A 23,566-nucleotide genomic window follows, 5' to 3' on the forward strand; every position below is an offset into this window, starting at 1 on the left:
ACAGACGTTCCTTAGACACACGAGACTAACATAGAAATGGGGCCAACAGCTCACCACATCCATGCTAACTACTTTTGCCCATCTACACCAATTCATTTGCCCACATTAAATTCAAAAAGGACCAAATTAAAAGGCAGAACCAAAAAGGTGGTAATGTTTGGATTACTATCTGAGACATGTGCAAATTGGCACAGGGTTAGGAAGAATAGAGAGTTAAATGCATAGCTCAAGGATTGGTGTGGGAGAAGTGGGTTTGAATTAATGGGAAGCTGGCACCAGCATTGGGAAACAGGGAGCTTTTCCATCGGGATGGGCTCCACCTGAACCGTGATGGGACCTGAATCCTGGCATAACTAGGGTTGTGAATAGGGCTTTAAACTAAATAGCAGGGGCGGTGAGTTCAACAGATTGGAGAAGTATGGATAAGAGAAAAGAGAAAAGTGTGGATAAAGTAAAAGCAAAGGTTAAAAAGAGAAAAGTGGGGTGGAATGTAGAAAAGTCAAGTGCATAAAAGACAAAGATTACTGGATTTTAAAGGCACAATGAGAGAAAGGGCTCTTTATCTGAATACCCGTAGTATTCACAACAAGGTCAGTGAACTTGTGGCACAAATCAGTATAAAAGAGTATGATTTATTGGCCATTACAGAAACATGGTTGCACGGTAGAGAGGACTGGGAATTAAATATCCACGGATATCAGGTAATTCAGAAGGTTAGACAGGAAGGCAAGGGAGGTGGGGCAGCCCTCTTAATTAAGGATGAAATCAGAGTGATCGTGAGAGACGATACAAGATCCAAGAAGCAGAAATCTGAATCCACCTGGGTAAAGATTAGGAATAGTAAAGCAGAAAAAGTGACCGGTGAGAGTTATCTATAGGCCACCGAATAGTAACATTACAGTGGCACAGGCAATAAACTGAGAAGTATCGAAGGCGTGGAAGAATGAAACAGTGGGTATCGTGGGGGACTTTAACTTGCATGTAGGTTGACTGGACCAACTTGATTCACCCAGTCTTGAGGAGGACTTTGTAGAGTGCATACGTGAAAGCTTTCTTGAACAGCATGTTACAGCACCTACAAGGGAACCTGCTTTCTTGGATCTGGTCCTGTGCAATGAGACAGGTAAAATTAGTGATCTTGTACTTAGGGATCCTCTTGGAAAGAGTGATCACAGTATGATTGAGTTTCTTATACAAATGGAGGGTGCAACAGTTCAATCTAAAACCATTGTATTATGTCTAAACAAATGGGACTACAACAGGATGAAGGAGGAGTTGGATTGGGTAGACTGGGAACACAGGTTATATGGTGGGATGGTTGAGGAAAGTGGAAGACTTTCAGAGATTTTTCACAGTACTCAAAAAATATATTCCAGTTAAAAGTAAGGACAGTAAGGGTGGGGAGAGCCAGCCATGGACAACTAAGGAAATAAAGGAAGCCATCAAACTAAAAGCTTATGCGTACTAAGTACCAAGAATATAGGAAACTGGAAAGTAGGGAAAACTTTAAAAAGCAACAAAGAACCACTAAGCAAGCAATAAAGAAAGGGAAGATGGATTATGAAAATAAACTAGTACAAAATATAAAAACAGATAGTAAAAGTTTTTATAATTATATAAAGTAGAAAATGATGGCTAAAGTGAACATAGGTCCCTTGGAGGACAAGAAGGGGGAATTTATATTGGGCAATGAAGAAATGGCAGAGGAGGCTTTGAATAACTATTTTGTTTTGGTCTTCATGGTGGAGGACATGCCCAACATGCCGGAGAGATGAGAGAAACAGAAAACCTACAGCACAATACAGGCCCTTCGGCCCACAAAGCTGTGCCAAACATGTCCTTACATGAGAAATTACCTAGGGTTACACATAGCCCTCTATTTTTCTAAGCTCCATGTACCTATTCAGGAGTCTCTTAAAAGAACCTATCATATTCGCCATTCGGCTCTGTCACTGGCAGCCCATTCCACGCATTCACCACTCTGCGTAAATAACTTACCCCGATTTCTGTATCTACCTCCACGAACTTTAAAACTGTCCTCTTGTGCTAGCAATCTCAGCCCTGGGAAAAAGCCTCTGACTATCCACACGAACAATGCCCCTCATCATCTTGTACACCTCTATCAGGTCACCTCTCATCCTCCATCGCTCCAAGGAGAAAAGGCCAAGTTCACTCAACCTATTCTCAGAAGGCGTGATCCCCAATCCAGGCAACATCCTTGTAAATCTCCTCTGCACTCTTTCTATACATCTTTCCACATCCTTCCTACAGTGAGGCGACCAGAACTAAGCACAGTACTCCAAGTGGGGTCTGACCAGGGTCCTATATAGCTGCAACATTACCTCTCGGCTCCTAAACTCAATCCCACAATTGATGAAGGTCAATGCACTGTATGCTTTCTTAACCACAGAGTCAACCTGCGCAGCAGCCTTGAGTGTCCTATGGACTCGGACCCCAAGATCCCTCTGATCCTCCACACTGCCAAAAGTCTTACCATTAATACTATATTCTGCTATCATATTTGACCTACCAAAATGAACCACCTCACACTTATCTGGGTTAAACTCCATCTGCCACTTCTCAGCCCAGTTTTGCATCCTATCAATGTCTCACTGTAACCTCTGACAGCCCTCCACACTATCCACAACACCTCCAACCTTTGTGTCATCAGCAAATTTATAACCCATCCCTCCACTTCCTCATCCAGGTCATTTATAAAAATCATGAAGTGTAGGGGTCCCAGAATAGATCCCTGCGGCACAGCACTGGTGGCCAACCTGCATGCAGAATATGACCCGTCTACAAACACTCTTTGCCTTCTGTGGGCAAGCCAGTTCTGAATGCCCTGCTGAAATCCATATACACTACATCTACTGCTCTACCTTCAATGTGTTTAGTCACATCCTCAAAAAATTCAATCAGGCTTTCACAAAGCCATGCTGACTATTCCTAATCATATTATGCCTCTCCAAATGTTCATAAATCCTGCCTCTTAGGATCTTCTCTATCAACTTAACAACCAGTGAACTAAGACTCACTGGTCTATAATTTCCTGGGCTATCTCTGCTCCCTTTATTGAATAAGGGAACAACATCCGCAATTCTCCAGTTCTCTGGAACCTCTCCCGTCCCCATTGATGATGCAAGGATCATCGCCAGAGGCTCAGCAATCTCCTCCCTCGCCTCCCACAGTATTCTAGGGTTCACCTCGTCCAGTCCCGGTGACTTATCCAACTTGATGCTTTCCAAAAGCTCCTTTCTTAGAATCTACATGCTCAAGCTTTTCAGTCCGCTGTAAGTCATCCCTATAATAGCCAAGATCCTTTTCTTGAGTGAATATTGAAGCAAAGTACTCATTAGGTACCACTGCTATCTCCTCTGGTTTCATACACACTTTTCCACTGTCACACTTGATAGGTCCTATTCTCTCACGTCTTATCCTCTTACTCTTCACATATTTGTGGAATGCCTTGGGGTTTTCCTTAATCCTGTCCGTCAAGGCATTTTCATGGCCCCTCTGGCTCTCCTAATTTCTTTCTTGAGCTTCTTCCTGCTAGCCTTATAATCTTCTAGCTCTCTATCATTACCAGCTTTTTGAACCTTTCGTAAGCTCTTCTTTTCTCCTTGACTAGATTTACAACATCCTTTGTACACCACGGTTCCTGTACCCTACCATCCTTTTCCCTGTCTCATTGGAACATACCTATGCAAAGTATCCCCTGAACATTTGCCACATTTCTTCCATACATCTCCCTGAGAACATCTGTTCCCAATTTCTGCTTCCAAGTTACTGCCTGATGGCTTCATATTTCCCCTTACTCAAATAATACACTTTCCTAACTTGTCTGTACCTATCCCTCTCCAATGCTATGGTAAAGGAGATAGAATTGTGATCACTATCTCCAAAATGCTCTCCCACTGAGGGATCTGACACCTGACCAGGTTCATTTCCCAATACCAGATCAAGAACAGCCTCTCCTCTTGTAGGCTTATCTACATATTGTGTCAAGAAACCTTCCCTAACACACCTCACAAACTCCACCCCATCTAAACCCCTCACTCTAGGGAGATGCCAATCAATATTTGGGAAATTAAAATCTCCCACACAACAACCCTGTTAGTTTTACACCTTTCCAGAATCTGTCTCCCTATCTGCTCCTCGATGTCCCTGTTACTATTGGGAGGTCTATAAAAAACACCCAGTAGCATTATTGACCCCTTTCTGTTCCTAACTTCCACCCACAGAGATTCCATAAACAATCCCTCCATGTCTTCCTCCTTTACTACGGCCGTGACACTATCTCTAATCAACAGTGTCATGCCCCCACCTCTTTTGCCACCCTCCCTGTCCTTTCTGAAACATCCAAAGCCTGGTGCTCAAAGTAACCATTCCTGCCCCAAGCCATCAGAGTCTCTGTAATGGCCACAACATCATAGCTGCAAGTACCGATCCATGCTCTCTCATCCACTTTGTTCATAATACTCCTTGCATTAAAATACACACACCTCAAGCCATCGGTCTGAGCGCATCCCTTCTTGATCACCTGCCTATCCTCCCTCTCGCATTGTCTCCAAGCTTTCTCTATTTGTGAGCCAACCGCCACTTCAGTTTAGTTCCCACCCCCCAGCAATCCTAGTTTAAACTCTCCCCAACAGCTTTAGCAAACCTCTCAGCCAGGACATTGGTCCACCTGGGATTCAAGTGCAACCTGTCTTTTTTGTACAGGCCACTGCTTCCCCAAAAGAGGTCCCAATGATCCGGAAATCTGAATCCCTGCCCCCTTCTCCAATCCCTCAGCCACACATTTATCCTCCACCTCACTCTATTCCTATACACACTGTCGCGTGGCACAGGCAGTAATCCCAAGATTACTGCCTTTGTGGTCCTGCTTCTCAACTTCCTTCCTAACTCCCTGTAGTCTGTTTTCAGGACCTCCTCCCTTTTCCTTCCTGTGTCGTTGGTACCAGTATATACCACGACCTCTGGCTGGTCTCCTTCCCACTTCAGGATATCTTGGACGCATTCAGAAACATCCCGAACCCTGGCACCTGGGAGGCAAACTACCATCCATGCTTCTTTTCTGCGTCCACAGAAACACCTGTCTGACCCCCTATCACTGCTGCCATCCTCTTCCTTTCCCTACCTTTCTGAGCCACAGGACCAGACTCTGTGCCAGAGGCGCAGACTCTGTGCCAGAGGCGCAGCCACTGTTGATTCCCCCAGGTAGGTCCCCCCCCCCCACCCCCATCAGTACTCAAGCAGGAGTACGTATTGTCAAGGGGTACAGCCACAGGGGTGCTCTCTCGCCTCTGGCTCCTGCCCTTCCCTCTCCTGACTGTTACCCACTTATCTGTCTCCTGAGGCCCTAGTGTGACTACCTGCCTATAGCTCCTCTCTATCACCTCCTCACTCTCCCTGACCAGATGAAGGTCATCAAGCTGCATCTCCAGTTCCCCAACGCAGTCCCTAAGGAGCTGCAGCTCAACACACCTGGTGCAGATGTGGCCGTCCAGGAGGCTGGGAGTATCCCTGACCTCCCACATCTGACACCGAGCACAGAAAACATGACATAGATGCAATGAAAGGTGAGGACCTCAATACAATAGCTTTCACTAAAGAGGTAGTGCTGAGAAAACTCATGGGCCTAAAGATAGTCAAGTCCCCTGTTCCTAATGGAATGCAGCCCAGGGTACTAAAAAAAAAATGGCAGCGATTATAGTTGAGGCTTTGGTGATAATTTACCAAAATTCTCTTGACTCTGGGCAGGTCCCAATGGATTGGAAAAAGGCGAATGTCACGCCACTGTTCAAAAAAGAATTTGGCAAAAAGCCAGTTAGTTTAACATCTGTAGTTGGGAATTGCTTGAAGCTATCATTAAAGAAGAAATAGCGAGGCATTTATAAAGAAATGGATCCATCAGGCAGACGCAGCATGGATTCGGCAAAGGCAGGTCTTGTTTGACAAACGTACTGGAGTTCTTTGAGGGTAAACAAGTGCAGTGGATAGAGGGGAACAGATGGACATTATTTACTTGGATTTCCAGAAGGTGTTCAATAAGAAGCCACATAAAACACTTATCCATAAGATAAGGATGCATAGAGTTGGGGGTGATGTATTAGCATAGATAGAGAATTGGGTAGTCAATAGAATGCAAAGAGTTGGGATACTTGGGTGCTTCTTTGGTTGGCTATCAGTAGTGAGCAGTGTGCCACAGGGGTCGATACTGGGCCTGCAACTGTTCACCATATACTTTAACAATCTGGAAGAGGGGACTGAGTGTAGTGCATTTAAGATGACACTAAATTGAGTGGAAAAGCAAATTGTGCAGAGGACACTGAAAAACTGCAGAGAGATATAGATAGGTAAATGAGCGGTCAAGGGTCTGGCAGATGGAGTACAACGTTGGTAAGTGTGAAGTCATCAACTTTGGAAGGAAAACTGGAAGATCAGATTATTATTTAAATAGTAAAAGATTGCAGCATGCTTCTGTGCAGAAGGACTTGGGAGTGCTTGTGCATGAATCGCAAAAGGTTGGTTTGCAGGTGCAGCAGGCTATCAAGGAGGCAAATGAGATGTTGGCCTTCATTGCTGAAGGAATTGAATGTAAGAGCAGGGAGGTCATGCTGCAACTGTACAGGGCCAGGCCTAGAGTACTGCGTGTAGTTCTGGTTTCTTTACTTGAGGAAGGTTCACCAGGTTAATTCCAGAGATGAGGGCGTTAGACTATGAGGAGAGATTGAGTTGCCTGGGATTATACTTGCTGGAATTCAGAAGGATGATAAAAAGGAGGATCATATAAACATAAAATTATGAAAGGCATAGATAAGATAGAGGCAGGAAAGTTGCTTCCACTGGTAGGTGAGACTAGAACTAGGGGACATAGCCTAAAGATTCGGGGGAGTAGATTTAGGACAGAGATGAGGAGGAACTGCTTTTCCCCAGGATGTGGTGAATCTGTGTGTAGGGTTCTCAGTAATATTAGCTGGACTGTTAACTGTTAATCGCTTATTACCAAAATGGCTTCTCGTACTGTTAACTGCTGAGCAAGGGGTTCTCTGTAACAGCAATGATTGGGTTATACAAGGTGATAATAGAAATTGTATTCATTTGCTAGCCAATGAAAGTCATTTTAGGTTAACTTGTATGTGTGTGCTGAGTTGAGGAGCGCCGGCTTTTTCGGGAGGCGAGCAGAGAGGACGGATGTGCGGGGAACGGACAGCAGTTCCAGGGCGGCATATACCGGATCTCAGGGGTTCGGATAGTGGCCGGAGTCCCTGAAGGACGTTGTGGATGGAATTGGAGGCGTGAGCTCCAACGTATTAAAATATCATGTGCACAAGACTGGTAAGTTACTTATGTGGCGCATTTTCTTTTAGTTGTTGCTACTAACCCATCATCAAAATTTGCTATAAAGTATAATTCTTTACTCGCACTTGGTATACTGTTTCATATTTGTGTCGTGGCTGATCATTGGGCGCCTCCCACCATATCCGCACCAAAGCATTTGCTGTTTGGCGGGGTCGACGGCTATTCACCCTAGGCAACGGGAGGCAGTTGAGGCAAAGGCCGTTACATGTGGAATTCTCAGTCTAATGAAGGAATATAGGGTAGCAAGAAAGGAGCTTAAGAAGGGGCTGAGGAGAGCAAGAAAGGGGGCATGAGAAGGCCTTGGCGAGTAAAGAAAAACCCCAAGGCATTCTTGAATTACGTGAAGAACAAAAGGATGATAGGAGTGAAGGTAGGACCGATTAGAGATAAAGGTGGGAAGATGTGCCTGGAGGCTGTGGAAGTGAGCGAGGTCCTCAATGAATACTTCTCTTCGGCATTGACCTATGAGAGGGAACTTGATGACGGTGAGGACAATATGAGTGAGGTTGATGTTCTGGAGCATGTTGATATTAAGGGAGAGGAGGTGTTGGAGTTGTTAAAATACATTAGGACAGATAAGTCCCCGGGGCTGGACGGAATATTCCCCAGGCTGCTCCACTAGGCGAGGGAAGAGATTGCTGAGCCTCTGGTTAGGATCTTTATGTCCTCGTTGTCCACGGGAATGGTATCGGAGGATTGGAGGGAAGTGAATGTTGTCCCCTTGTTCAAAAAAGTTAGTAGGGATAATCCAGGTAATTATAGACCAGTGAGCCTTATGTCTGTGGTGGGAAAGCTGTTGGAAAAGATTCTTAGAGATAGGATCTTTGGGGAATTAGAGAATCATGGTCTGATCAGGGACAGTCAGCCTGGCTTTGTGAAGGGCAGATCGTGTCTAACAAGCCTGATAGAGTTCTTTGAGGTGGTGACCAGGCATATAGATGAGGGTAGTGCAGTGGATGTGATCTATATGGATTTTAGTAAGGCATTTGACAAGGTTCCACATGATAGGCTTATTCAGAAAGTCAGAAGGCATGGGATCCAGGGAAGTTTGGCCTGGTGGATTCAGTATTGGCTTGCCTGCAGAAAGCAGAGGGTCGTGGTGGAGAGAGTACATTCGGATTGGATCCAGGGAAGTTTGGCCAGGTGGATTCAGTATTGGCTTGCCTGCAGAAAGCAGAGGGTCGTGGTGGAGAGAGTACATTCGGATTGGAGGGTTGTGATGAGTGAAGTCCCACACGGATCGGTTCTGGGACCTCTACTTTTCATGGAGGTAGAAGGGTGGGCTGGCAAGTTTGCAGACGACACAAAGGTTGGTGGTGTTGTGGATAGTGTAGAGGATTGTTGAAGATTGCAGAGAGACATTGATAAGATGCAGAAGTGGGCTGAGAAGTGACAGATGAAGTTCAACCCAGAGAAATGGGAGGTAGTACACTTTGGAAGGACAAACTCCAAGGCAGAGTACAAAGTAAATGGCAGGATACTGGGTAGTGTGGAGGAGCAGAGGGATCTGGGGGTACATGTCCACAGATCCCTGAAAGTTGCTTCACAGGTAGATAGGGTAGTTAAGAAAGCTTATGGGGTGTTAGCTTTCACAAGTCGAGGGATAGAGTTTAAGAGTCGTGAGGTAATGATGCAGCTCTATAAAACTCTGGTTAGGCCACTCTTGGAGTACTGTGTCCAGTTCTGGTCGCCTCACTATAGGAAGGATGTGGAAGCATTGGAAAGGGTACAGAGGGGATTTACCAGGATGCTGCCTGGTTTAGAGAGTATGCATTATGATCAGAGATTAATGGAGCTAGGGCTTTACTCTTTGGAGAGAAGGAGGATGAGAGGAGACATGATAGAGGTATACAAGATATTAAGAGGAATAGATAGAGTGGACAGCCAGCACCTCTTCCCCAGGACACCACTGCTCAATGCAAGAGGACATGGCTTTAAAGTAAGGGGTGAGAAGTTCAAGGGGGACATTAGAGGAAGGTTTTTTACTCAGAGAGTGGTTGGTGCGTGGAATGCACTGCCTGAGTCAGTGGCGGAAGCAGATACACTAGTGAAATTTAAGAGACTACTAGACAGGTATACAGAGGAATTTAAGGTGGGGGGGTTATATGGGAGGCAGGGTTTAATGGTCAGTACAACATTGTGGGCCGAAGGGCCTGTACTGTGCTGTAGTATTCAATGTTCTCTGAAGCAGTGGAGGGTACCTCAATAAATACATTTAAAACAAGGTTGGATAATTTTGCATAGTAGGGGAATTAAGGGTTATGGGGAAAAGGCAGGTAGGTAGAGACAAGTCCATGGTCAGATCAGCCATGATCTCATTGAGCCTGCTCTGCCATTCAACAGGCCAGATGACCTACTCCTGCTCCTATTTCTTATGTTCCTATCAGAATTTCCTCTTACATTGCATCCAATTTTCCCCATCTTTGGCTACACGTTCCAGATATCAATCATTGTATAGAAAACTTTCCCTCAGATCCCCTTTAAAACTTGTCGCTCTCTTCTCACCTTAAAGCTCTGTCCTTTCATTTCTGACAGCCCCATCAATGGTACCTGTAGAGTTCAAGCAACGTTCTGGTGAATCCCCTCTGCACTCTTTTCAGCCCAATCACATCCTGCCTCTGGTGTGATCAGAACTGCACTAAATATTCCTCTTCTCCTTTAAATTGTCTAATTAAATCACTTTCTGCAGAAGGATTTAATTAGGATTTGGAGAATGGGCAAAGAGGAAGATGGAATCGTGTAGGGAAGTGTACAGTCATGCACTACAGTGGAAGGAATAATGGCATGGACTACTTTCTAAACAGGAAGCAAATTCAGAAATCAGAGGTGCACAAGGACTTGGAAGTGCAGAATTCCTTAAATGTTAACTTGCAGGTTGAGTCGTTGGTAAGGAAGGTAAATTGGAGGGTCAGAAGTGGATTAGGAAAGTGATCCCAGGAATGAAAAGGTCAATGTATGAGGAACATTTGATAGCTCTGGCCTGTATTTGCTGGAGTTCAAAAGAATGAGAGGATGATTTCATTGAAACTACTAAAAACTGAAATGTCTGGATAAGAGTGCACATGGAGAGGATGTTTCCATTAGTGGAAGGGTCTAGGACCAGAGGGCTTAAAATAGAAGGATATTCCTTTAGAACAGAGATGAGAAATTTCTTTAGCTAGTGGGTGAATCTGTGGAATTCATTGTCACAGCTGGCTGTAGAGGCCAAGTCATTGGCTATACTAAAAGCAGAAGTTCAAAGGTTCTTGATTAGTAAGATGTCAAAATCATGGGAAGAAGACAGGAGCATGAAGTTAAGAGGAAAAATAACTCAATGATGGAATGGTGAAGCAGACTTGATGGTCTGAATGGCCTAATTCTGCTCCCATGTCTTATGGTCTTAAATGTCCCCAATGTGCCTGCCTCTACCAGTATGTTCCCTGCACTTAGTACTGTATAAAAATATATGTTCTTCTGACATCCTCCCCTTACCCCCTCCCCACATACTTTCCTCCAATCATCTTAAAATTATGCCCTCTTGTATCAGCCATAGCCACCCTGAGAAAAAGACGCTGGCTGTCCACTCTATCTGTGCCTCTTATCATTTTATGCTCCTCTATCAAGTCGTCTCTCATCCTCCTTCCCTCCACAGAGAGCCTTGGCTTGCTCAACCTTTCCTCATTAAGACATGCTCTCCAATCCAGGCAATAGCCTGGTAAATCTCCTTTGCACCCTCTGTAAAGCTTCCACATCCTTCCTAATTTGGGAGCCCCAGAACTGAACACAATACTCCTACTGTGGTCTATCCAGAGTTATACAGAGCTACAACATTATCACGCAGCTCTTGTACTCAATCCCCCAACCAATGAAGGCCAATGAATAACATGTGAATGAATAAAACAATAATATTTATTTCCACTCCTCACCCACCCCCAATTTCCTTTCCTCAAGTTCAATTGCTGTTACTTTGCATGTTGCTTTCCATAAAATAAAGTCACTTTATTAATTTATAGCCAAGTTATTTCAACATAATAGTATTTCAAGAGAAGATGATAAAAGGAGTTATGTGAAGAAGATGCACACAGGGAATATGGCAGCTAGATTGCAATAGTTTCATTGTTGCTCCTTGGATGAGCGCGAACTGTTGATCAAATAATACTTTATAACTTAAAAGAAATGTTATTAATTCTAATTTGAAGATGCCAGTGTGCGTCAGAGCTTCTGAACTAAATTGTGGTCTGACATAGAAAAAGATAATCACATGAAGTCCAGGTGTTCCTCTGTTTCCACCAGTGTGCAGGAGCTCTAAGTCAGTTATTAGCTGATACAGGAGGCAACTAAAAAGCCTCAGTCAAATTGCCAATCAATCAAAGCCTTTTAGATGGCTTTGCATTATCTTTCAAAGGCAGAACATCAAAATACAAGAACAAAACTAAATGAGTGGTGTAATTATATTTCAGACATTGACCAGAATCAGGTAACAAGTTATTGGAGTAGCACATGGCGTTGTACCAGAGCACCTACAAATAACACCAAACTCCCAACAGCTTTTTCTTATCCATACCTCCCCTCATGAATGTTCACTTAGCATAATTAGATGAAAACTGTGGTGGGAGCACTCTCCACGTGAATTTCAATGCAAATGTACTTCTAGTATAGGAAAGCTTTACAATAAGTGCATTGTCAACAAACTAGATGTCTAGTACAGTGAATACCCTCACTTTATTCATCTGCAGTGCAACCAGGAAATAAACATTCATTAGAGAGAGGAAAAAAAACAAAGAAAACCAGAGCTTGGCTTTCAAATAACAGTTGAATGACTGATCAAATGACTTAAAAGCAGGTGAAATGTACATATACTTGCCGTTGTCTGGTGTTTTTGACAATTCATTACGAATGATCTCTTCAGTAATTTCTCGATCTCTGCAAGGCTTTTTTTGGAGAGTTGCTGTCATTCTGTTGGATCTTGATCTGGTAGTTAAAACCACTGGCCCTTCATTTTTATCTTGTTTATAATTTGATTTTCTACGTCTTTTATCAGCAGGGGGGATGTAAGGACTATCGACCAAATCATCTTCTGAATTACTCTCCGTATCAACACTGCTTTTGGTACTGTCTATATTCGCAACTGCAATCGGCTCATCTTTCCTACGGAAAGGTGTAAGATGAATACTTTCTTCATTATCAAAATTATAGGCATCACTGTAGTCCAGAGATTTTTTCCTTCCTTTGGAAATGTAATTTTTGCTTTGATCTCTGTTCTTTGATCGAGTTCGAGGTTTGGGAGCCTCCCAGTGCTTTTTAGCTGGTATGCTTTTATATCCTTCCTTCATTTTTCCATCTCTAACCTTTTGCTCTATTTCCAGTTGAACCTCCTCTCCCTTTTCGGAGTTAGGTTGTAGCTTTTGTACACTTTTTGAATTCATCATTTCCTTGTTGCTTCTGAATGTAGATTTGACTTTCTCAGGATCCATACCGTTTCCTATTTGCAAGTGACCCAACTCAGCAACTGCTGTATCAGGTCCAAGGTTAGAATTCAGAGAATCGGACACATTTTCATTCACTTGATAATCAATGACAATTTTTTGTTCTTCATTTGCCCAAGATATCTCTGGATAATTTTTGGAAGTGTGAATAAATTCCAAAGCATCACTACAGCCAGAGAAAGAGGGTTTTTTTCTTCCCGATCGTCTCCTAATTGAAACCCCCTTTGGCAACACAGCAATTTCTTTTAACGGAGCTACTGCATTGCTGTCAGAGTCTGGACTTCGATTACACGTAGATCTTCTCCCTTTTCCAAAACAAAGACATTTTCAGTATTTGCCAGTTTTCTAAATCAAAACATTGAAATACTTCAAAAATCTGAAACAGAATAATATCCTACTACCGAATAAATTTGTTTAGGGAAAAAAATCTGCAATAAAAGATAATGGGATTACAAAAAAAAGTTGCAAAGCTTTTCATTTACTATAGGAATTGGTTTGAGGTATAAACAGTTGTTTACTGACTACAGCTCTGCCTTCTGTGCTACAATCCTAAGCAAATTCATTACCAAACCTGGCAAATGTATTCTTGACTTCCTGACCAATGGACTGCAATCAGTAAGTACAGGAACACCTCTGCCATGATTATTCTCTATAACGGTGTTCCACAAAGTTGCGTCCTCAGCCCTCTGCTCTATTAGCTGTATATTCATGACTGAGTAGCCAGATTCTGCTGGAACTCCATCTGTTGTACATGTATAAGATGATGAGAGGCATAGATCGTGTGGATAGTCAGAGGCTTTTTCCCAGGGCTGAAATGGTTGCCACAAGAGGACACAGGTTTAAGGTGCTGGGGAGTAGGCACAGAGATGTCAGGGGTAAGTTTTTTTACTCAGAGAGTGGTGAGTGCGTGGAATGGGCTGCCGGCAACGGTGGTGGAGGCGGATACGATGGGGTCTTTTAAGAGACTTTTAGATAGGTACATGGAGCTTAGTAAAATAGAGGGCTATAGGTAACTCTAGGTAATTTCTAAGGTAGGGACATGTTCGGCACAACTCTGTGGGCCAAAGGGCCTGTATTGTGCTGTAGGTTTTCTATGTTTCTATGTCTACAAATGACACCACTGTATTGGGCTGCAACTCAAAAAACAATGAGTCAGAATAGAGGACGGAGATAAAGAACTGAGAAATACTGCATCATGATAACACCTTTTCCCTCAATGTCAGCAAAACAAATGGGCTGGTCATTGACTTCAGAAAAGGGGGCAGTGTACATGCTCCTGTCTGCAGCAATGGTGCTGAGGTTGAGAGCTTCATGTTCCTACGAGTGAACATCACCAACAGACTGTCCTGATCCAACCATGTAGCCACCACAACTAAGAATGCTCACCAACACCTCTACTTCTTCAATAAGGTTAAGAAACCTGGCATGTTCCCTTCAATCCTCACAAAATTTTATTGATGCACCATAGCCAGCATCTTATCTGGATGCATCATGGCTTGCTATGGCATCTGCTCTCTCTGCATATGACAAGAGACTGGAGTTGTGGACACAGCTCAGCACATCACAAAAATCAGCCTCCCCTCTATATACTATGTCTAAACTTCTTGCTGCCTTACTCTGTGATCCCACCTATTCCATACATTCTCTCTTCTCCACTCATACGTTGGGTTGAAGATACAGAAGCCTGAAAGTGCTTACTACCGGGTTCAAGGACAGCTCCTACCCACTGCTCTAACATTATTAAGTAGCTCCCTAGTATGATAAGATGCACTCTTGAGCTCTCAGTCTACTTTGTTATTATCTTGCACCTTTTCGTCTACCTGCACTCTCTCTGGAGTTGTTACACAATTCTGTATTCCATTATTATTATTGTTCTTTTACTACTTCAATGCAGTGTTATGAATTGATCTGTATGGATAAGACAAGCTTTCACTGTACCTCAGTACATACAGCAACAACAAAACCAATTCCAATCCCACGCTAAATTTGCATTGGAGCTATATCTTACATGAAATCAAATTAACATAGCCAGGATCAATTTATGGTAAATCATGGCAAGTTATTTAAACTTGTTTTTATAAAACCTGTACTTGCTAGAAATTTGGAAAAACAGGAAATGCTGGAAACCCTCAGCATCACACACAAAATGCTGGAATAACTCAGCAGGCCAGGCAGATATTTCACTTCATAGGCTCTTCATCAGAACTTGCAATTCCCACTTCTTACTGATTACTTTTTCCCTCCTCCATCTCAAACACAGATTGCTTTTATTAACACATAAAAGAATTGCTCTTAGTGTGAATTTTACGATAGTGATCACAACATTAAGATTTACATATGATCTTACCACTCGATAACTTTATTGATAGATGCTGAATGTTCTCCGTAGTAGATGGTACATTTATGCTCTCTACAGATGTGACGCAATCAGCTTTGGAGTTCTCCAAGGGAACGTCACTGGAAAGGAAGCCAGATGGATATAGATTTCACCCCTCAACAGAAATTTTAAAAAGAAAAACTTTTTTTTTTTAAAAAGCTTTGGTATAGCAATTTATTCAGGTGTTTTCAAAATAATTCAACAAACTAACTCTTAATTATTTTAAGAAACAAATCAGTCCATATTAGAACAGGATTTGTTTTGCATTCCAATGGGAGGTAAAAGGGGAAGTTGAAGGTGCAGCAGAGATGGGATCTTGTTGAAGGTGATGGAAATTGTAAAGATCCATTGAATGCAAGAGCATGGAAAGCGAAGATCTGGGCAATATGTGAAAGGCTAGGAACAAAAGAAGCAAGAAGAGACAGATAATAAAGGAGACACATTGGAAGGCTCTATCAATTATGGTAGAGCAGAAACAACTGTGATCACTAGTACAAATACAGAAATGGAGGAAGTAAGAGTTTTGGCACTCAATACAGTAGGTGGAGTAGTCAGCATTGCAGTGAAGCACAAGTTTCCAGTTACCCCTCTTACAATACTAAAATTCCAAGACATACTCACTGAATAAAGGGTTCAATGGGTGAAGAACAATCTGGTAACCCATGCAGTAAATCTTCTTCTAAGATACTTAGATCCCCATCTATAGAATCAGGATTTAACTTCAAATTCTGTTTTAAAAAAAAAGGCACATTATATTAAAATGATTCAATACAATTCTACTTTGCTCAGAAACTGTTTTAGATCCCATTGGGTCACTAATTGATGCCGGTGTTCATAATTCCAAACACAGTAATTGAGTCAGCACGAAAGTTATGCTTTCTCGTGCAAATATGGATTTTTCTCAGTCGGGCCACATGATGTGATGACGGCCATCACTGGAAAACTATTAGGACAAAACATTTGATTTGACTTGATTACTTACATCCTTCATGAACATGAGTAAAAATGTTTACGTTATGTCTCCACCTAAATGTGCAATTTATTGAAGAGTTGAAAAATTTACTTATTATTCCCCTCCCTCCACCCAACCAATTCTGTGTGAGTAAATTTTATTCATCATCTCAAATTCTGGAGTGGTGATTTGTGAATTGTGCAAAGGTCAATTTCCATTACCCAAATAGCTGTAATGTGAGGACACCGGAGGTATATATAAAAAAACACACATGATCATTCTGAGTAATGGAGCAGGCATGAAGGGCAAAATATCTTATGCGTCTTTATTTCTCGTGTTCTTATTTCCTACAAAATATTTTCCCCAGTGGGTCAGCAACATCAGCCAATAAACTGAGTAGCCACTTATTAGGTATTCCTGCTTGTTAACGCACATAACTAATCAGTCAATCTTGCGTCAAAGCATAAAAGCACGCAGACATGGTCAAGAGATTCAGTTGTTGTTCAGCACAAACATCAGAATGGGGGAAGAAATGTGATCTACGTGACTTTGACCATGGAATGACTGTTGGTGCCAGACGGTGACCATCACGGCAGCTACTGATTTCCTGGGATTTTTACAGGCAGCAGTCTCTAGAGTTTATAGAGAATGGCACGAAAAATTTAAGAAAATCCAATGGGCAGCAGTTCAGAGCAAAAACGACCAGATAATGAAAGGTCAAAGGAGAATGGCAAGACTAATTCAAGCCAACAGGACAGCAACAGTAATTCAAATAACCATATATTGTTACATGAGTGGTGTGCAGAAGAACACATCTAAACGCACAACATGCTGAAACTTGAAGCGATGGGCCAGAGCAGCAGAAGACCGTGAACATTTAACACAATTATTCCTACAGTTCTGATCAAAGAATTCCTTCCAAAGCATGCGCCTCAATACCGCTCTCTGCAACTGGAACCTCGACTTCCTCCCTGGTCTGTGCGGAATGCGAAATACCATCTTCAGCTCGCTGACAATCAACACTACTTTCATTTTCCAAAGTAATAAATTGGATCACTCAAAGAAGGCTTAAAAAAGTAATTTTGATAAATTAAACTACTAAGTTTTTTAAGATTTAAAAAAATTGCGGAACTGGAGCCAAATTTGTAAAGAATACTTAATCACAGGATACAGGTTTAAATTAACAACTTTAGCTAATTGCATAGGTAAAGCAGCTCCCAATAACGAGGTTAAATAAAAATAAAGGTATTAATTCTTTATTGGATTTATTTAAAGAAGATAGATTGATGTCTTTTGAACAATTAATTGATAAATATTCTCTTTCATACTCACACTTTTTGCAAATACCTTCAAGTTAGACATTTTTTACAAAATTATTTAAGTAATTTTCCTTACATATTGGAGGCTGACCTGTTAGATACTATTATGAGTATGAATCCTTCGATCAAGGGTTCTATTGGAAGAATTTATGATTTATTATTACAATGGGATAAGAGTCCTTTGTCTAAGATTAAACAGGATTGGGTAAAGGAACTCGATTTGCCTTTTATGACGGAGGATTGGATGCGGATTTTGAAACTGGTTAACTCTTCAATTTGTGCTAGCCATTCATTGATTCAATTTAAAATTGTACATCGGTATCAGTTGACGAAGGAGAGACTTTTTAAAATCTTTTCTAATGTCATTGTGATAGATGTAAAACTGAGATAGCTACACTGACACATGTTTTGGTCTTGTTCTATATTGGAACAGTTCTGGAAGTCGGTTTTTTCAACAATTTCTAAAGCACTTGAAATTAATCTACAACCTAATAAATTAACTGTGCTTTTTGGAATAATTCCTCAAAATATTCATGGTATTTCTGTGTCTGACCAACATGTTATTGCATTTGTTACATTGATAGCTAGGAGGGCCATTTTATTGAAGTGGAAGGATACATCAGCTCCCACTTTGTCACAATGGTTCTCTCAAGTGATGCTATGTCTTAGTTTGGAGAAAATTAGAGTCGAACCTTTGAACCTTTATTTGATTTTGAGAAAAGATGGGGCTCATTTGCTCGTTATTATCATTTGAGCTAATTGATAGATTTTTTCCACGATCCAGTTGTAAATTTTTTAGTATATTTTCTTTTCTTGCTAGCAGTTTGATGTTTATTTTTAGAAGCTTTTTGTATGACGCATGGCTCCGGGGTTGTACACCTAATGGGTTCTTTTTTTTCCCCCTCACTTTTTCTGCTTAGTAGGTTTTTTTTGTTATCACAAAATTTTTCTTTCAATCCTAGGATAATGTCTTTTTTGAGACATTGTAAGTGTTGTTACTTCAATGTACTCATATTATTTCTTTTGTATATAATAAAAAGATTTGAAAAGAAAGATAATCAACACTAGTACACCTCAAGGATTTGTGCTTAGCCCACTGTTCTACTCTCTCCACAGCCATGACTGTTGGCAGAATTTCGGATGGCGATGATAGGACATAGGGGAGTGAGATACACCAGCTAGCTGAGTGACTGTGTGGCACTGTTGACAGAATTTCGGATGGCAATGATAGGGCATAGGAGAGTGAGATACACCAGCTAGCTGAGTGACTGTGGCACTGTTGGCAGAATTTCGGATGGCGATGGTAGGACATAGGGGAGTGAGATACACCAGCTAGCTGAGTGACTGTGTGGCACTGTTGACAGAATTTCGGATGGCAATGATAGGGCATAGGGGAGTGAGATACACCAGCTAGCTGAGTGACTGTGGCACTGTTGGCAGAATTTCGGATGGCGATGGTAGGACATAGGGGAGTGAGATACACCAGCTAGCTGAGTGACTGTGTGGCACTGTTGGCAGAATTTCAGATGGCGATGATAGGGCATAGGAGAGTGAGATACACCAGCTAGCTGAGTGGCTGTGTGGCACTGTTGGCAGAATTTCGGATGGCGATGATAGGGCATAGGGGAGTGAGATACACCAGCTAGCTGAGCGGCTGTGTGGCACTGTTGGCAGAATTTCAGATGGCGATGATAGGGCATAGGGGAGTGAGATACACCAGCTAGCTGAGCGACTGTGTGGCACTGTTGGCAGAATTTCAGATGGCGATGATAGGGCATAGGGGAGTGAGATACACCAGCTAGCTGAGCGACTGTGTGGCACTGTTGGCAGAATTTCAGATGGCGATGATAGGGCATAGGGGAGTGAGATACACCAGCTAGCTGAGCGACTGTGTGGCACTGTTGGCAGAATTTCAGATGGCGATGATAGGGCATAGGGGAGTGAGATACACCAGCTAGCTGAGCGGCTGTGTGGCACTGTTGGCAGAATTTCGGATGGCGATGATAGGGCATAGGGGAGTGAGATACACCAGCTAGCTGAGTGTCTGTGTGGCAGCAACATCCTCGCATTCAACATCAGTAACACCAAGACTGATTGTGAACTTCAGAATGGGTAAGACCAGTGAAAACACACCAGTCCTCATACAGGGATCAGTAGTGGAAAGGGTGAGAAATTTCAGTTCCTGCATATCAACATCTTTGAGCATCTATCCTGGGCCCAACATATTGATGCACAGCAGCAGCTATACTTCATTAGGAGTTTGAGGAGATTTGGTATATCACCAATGACACGTACAAATTTCTACTGATGAACTGTGGAGAGCATTCTAACTGGCTGCATCACCATCTGGTACGGCACGGGGGTGAGGAGCATGAACACTACCTCATCGCCACCCCCCCCCCTTTTGCATTACTTATTTAACTTTCTTTAATATACATTTAACAGTAATTTGCAGATTTATTACATATTGCAAAGAACTGCTGCTGCATAACAAATTTCACGACATATGCCAGTGATATTAAACCTGATTTTGATTCTGACATTCACTTAGTGGCCACTGTTGGAGGATAAGAAAAAAAAAATTATTCAAAACCAATTCTTTCCTTAAAGATCCTGAGATTTTGTACTGTTGCAAACTGCAAAATGTTTCTTATGAACCCTAACAAAATAACCATTTTAATATACTTCTAAATTTACCAAAAAGGCATTACAAAGAAATTTCATTTCAAGTACAAGGTGGCATTATTCCTTTCTTCTCAGAAAAATATTTAACATAAAATTACACTTGAATCATACCATAGTTAAAAATGCATGCAGAGAAAAAAAATCAAAAAGTTACAAAGTTGCAGTAATATTATTATATGCTGCAAATTCAAGTTGTAAAACAACTGATGATAGCAACAGTGACTCAACAAACTGATCTTAAAATAATTTCAAAAAAATTTAGAATTATTTAGCTTCAAAACCAACAAATATCATGCTCCAACGTTCATTTAGTACATTGTAATGTATTCGCTAGAATTGTACATTTTGCACTTAGAATTCTGTTAGAATTCCATGGTTATTTGGTCAGTTTTGAATAATCATTGTTACTAAATGGCAAGTGATACTTTGCCCCGCTGACCAACACCGACATCACCCCTCCCTCCAGGAAAAACAGTCCACCATGCCCTGAAGATTACTAAAACTTTGCATGGTCAGATGTGGTTATACCTTTCAGAAAATTAAAAGGCCACATGATTACTTCCGTTCCAACAAAGCTACAATGCTTTCTAAGAGTAAAAATTAATCACATCACATATGCCCAATTTAATTTTGCTGTTAGAAGTCTAGTCAGGTCACAAAGATTCATAAACTCCACTGATAAAAGTTCAAATAGATTTGAAATCATTTTCATTTCAAGGTACCATAGAAACTGAAAACATCTGCAATTAGCAATAAAAATTACAAATGAAATGAATAGGTTTGTACTTGAATGGGATACCTTATCTTGTTTCAGGTTATAATTTTCAACCTGCTTCTTTAGCATAAGGATGTAGAATATCATTGCTTGCCGTTCTCTTTTCAAGGACAATATGATATCCGATGCAACTCTCAGTTTCTGCTTTTCTGCTTCCAGAGACAAAGCTAGGCTTTGATTGTTTGCCTGGATACTTTTAATTAAAGAGTTCTTATCTGTCAAATTAAAAGAAAATAGTAAGCAGGTCTGATAGAAACTGAAACTGAATGTTTTACAGAGATAAATTTCCATGCTTACTTAGTACTTTGGAATTAACTTTTGAATTCAAAGTTTGCTTTGCTCTGTTGATTTTAGCTTGAGCCTGACTCCGTTTCTCTTTCATGCGCTCCTTGATAGCTTCCAGATTTTCTTGGATAGGGACCTTCTGACATTTTTTATCAGCCATCTTCTTTCTCAATCCTTTAAGATTTGGCTATAAATAAAAAGTATATGAAACATTATTACAGTTACAAGAAAAAGTGGTGACAGAAATTTGTTCCTTGTGCTTCTTTTTGTAGATGTAGAACAAATATTTCAATCTGCCCAGTTGAAATAAATATTTTCACCCCAATCTACTTTTAAATGGTGGATCAAAGGAATGGGAAATGCACAATAGATCATATTAGAGGAATGTGCTACTTTGTGTAAATAGAATTAATTGGGAACATCTAATTACTATTTTCTCTTCCCTTAATTTTTATACTTTCCATTCTTTTCACTTAAATATACAGTGTATGCTGCTCTAATTCCTAAGCACTTCTTTAATGATTAACATCTGTAAACATAACACTTTGTATTGAGTTTCTGAATCCAAGCCATATTTGAAAAGTCTCAGATGTAGTTGGAAAAACTCTCCTCTCTACTTACTTATGACCCTCAAGTCAGTTTTTTTGTCCTATCCAAAGACTTCTCCAGAGTCTGATGGTGAAAGCTGAGCTTTGAATTCATTAGCAGATTTTTTCCTAAGACAAACTTGAGCAGAAGTGTCCGGTGTTAGGGCAAACCAGTTCACAGATTTACCACAATCTACTTGATAGTTTGGAAAACCAAGAAAACAATTCTCCTGAAGACTCTTTTTCTAGCTCTAAAAGAACAAAGAGTACAAAATGAAAGAAATTGATTTAACATTTCAGTTCAAAGAGTTTTCACCAGAACTAGTGAAAGAGCATCAATTCAAATTTTTTACTGTACAGATACTGAGATATCAGCCTGAGCACACACCCCTCAGCATCAGCGGCTCCACAGTGGAGAGAGTGGAAAACATCAAGTTCCTTGGGGTGCAGATCTCGGACAATCTCACCTGGTCCAGGAACACCACTGGGATTGTGAACCGGGCCCAGCAGAGATTGCACTTTCTGAGGAAGATTAAACAAGCATCACTCCCCACTAACATCTTAACTACATTCTACAGAGGCGTGGTTGAGAGTGTGCTGACCTTTTGCATCACAACCTGGTACTCCAGCTGCAGTGCTGTCGACAAAAAAGCCTTGCAGAGGGTGGTTAGGGGAGCAGAGAAGGTTATTGGGGTCTCCCTACCTTCTGTCCAAGACCTCTTTCATAGTCGATGCCTCCAGAAGACACGATGAACTGTTTGTTCTTCTGCCATCAGGCAAACGTTACAGGAACATCAAAACTAAAACCACAAGGCTACTAAACAGCTTCCTCCCACAGGCAGTCAGACTGCTAAATAGCTGCTCTACCTGACTCTGCTTTGGACACTTTTAACTTGCACTGGACACTTATAACTGATTTTAACTGACATGTGGCTGTTGTGTTTTACTATTTATTGTTATGTTTATTATTTAGTGTTGCGTTTGTTATGTTATGATTGCACTGCTCCTGAGAAATGCTCTCATTCTGCCCTGCAGAGCTGATGTACGGTTAGAATGACAATAAAGTTTTTTGAACCTTTGAATATTGCCTGACCTGCTGAGTAATTACAAGTTTCTTTTACCCCCCCCGCCATTTCTAGCATCTGTAGTGTTATGCTTTACAATTAGAATAAATAGCTGACTGCATACACAAGGAATATCAAAATGCACATAGCTGCTTGTCAGTAGACAAGATACAGATGCACAACTATGGTTTGCTTCTTTTTACTCCTTTAAACAATCTTTTCACTTGTACTATTAGTCATTTGCTATTTATTCTCTCTTGCCGTACCCACTGTTTTCCTTCCTCTACCAATTTTCCCTGCTTCTATCTTCTTAAAACCTGCCACACCTCTAATGTTTGCCATGCTCTGATGCAAACTGCTGGGCATTTCCAGCATCACTGATATTTTGCTGAGACACGAGACTGCAGACGATGGTAATTGGAGCAACATGCACAAAATGCTGGGGGAAGCCAGTATGCCAGCCAGCTTCTATGAAGGCAAAAGAATAATCAATACTTGTGGGTCAAGACCTTCTGAATTACTCCAACATTTTCAATGTTGTACTTTTGTATTTGTTCTTTCTGATGCTTTCAACTTTCCAAATCAATATTTTAGTCCATAAAAAAATCACTCATACACATTTCTCCTCTAAATAATCTGAAATGCTGATCATATTCATTCATCAGATGTAGTTAAATTTCTGATATATT

General features: G+C 41.4%; 1 protein-coding gene across 9 annotated transcripts in view; it reads right to left on the minus strand.

Annotated features, from left to right (window-relative positions):
- The window catches only part of LOC134344383 (shugoshin 1-like), a 35,592-nt gene that overhangs the window by 6,457 nt on the left and 5,569 nt on the right, over positions 1–23,566 (minus strand). For 4 of the 9 annotated variants that reach the window (XM_063044077.1, XM_063044080.1, XM_063044079.1 and 1 more), the window contains exons 3-8: positions 21,848–22,064; positions 21,239–21,413; positions 20,966–21,156; positions 15,832–15,938; positions 15,181–15,290; positions 12,212–13,138 (exon numbers count right to left, since the gene is read on the minus strand). In XM_063044077.1, the coding sequence (XP_062900147.1) occupies positions 12,212–13,138; positions 15,181–15,290; positions 15,832–15,938; positions 20,966–21,156; positions 21,239–21,386 (1,483 nt within the window). In that variant the 5' untranslated portion in view covers positions 21,387–21,413; positions 21,848–22,064. The remainder of the gene's footprint in view (positions 1–12,211; positions 13,139–15,180; positions 15,291–15,831; positions 15,939–20,965; positions 21,157–21,238; positions 21,414–21,847; positions 22,065–23,566) is intronic. The other 5 variants (XM_063044083.1, XM_063044085.1, XM_063044084.1 and 2 more) reach the window with 2 other exon arrangements.

Source organism: Mobula hypostoma, chromosome 3 (assembly GCF_963921235.1).
Source record: "Mobula hypostoma chromosome 3, sMobHyp1.1, whole genome shotgun sequence".
Taxonomy (NCBI): domain Eukaryota; kingdom Metazoa; phylum Chordata; class Chondrichthyes; order Myliobatiformes; family Myliobatidae; genus Mobula; species Mobula hypostoma.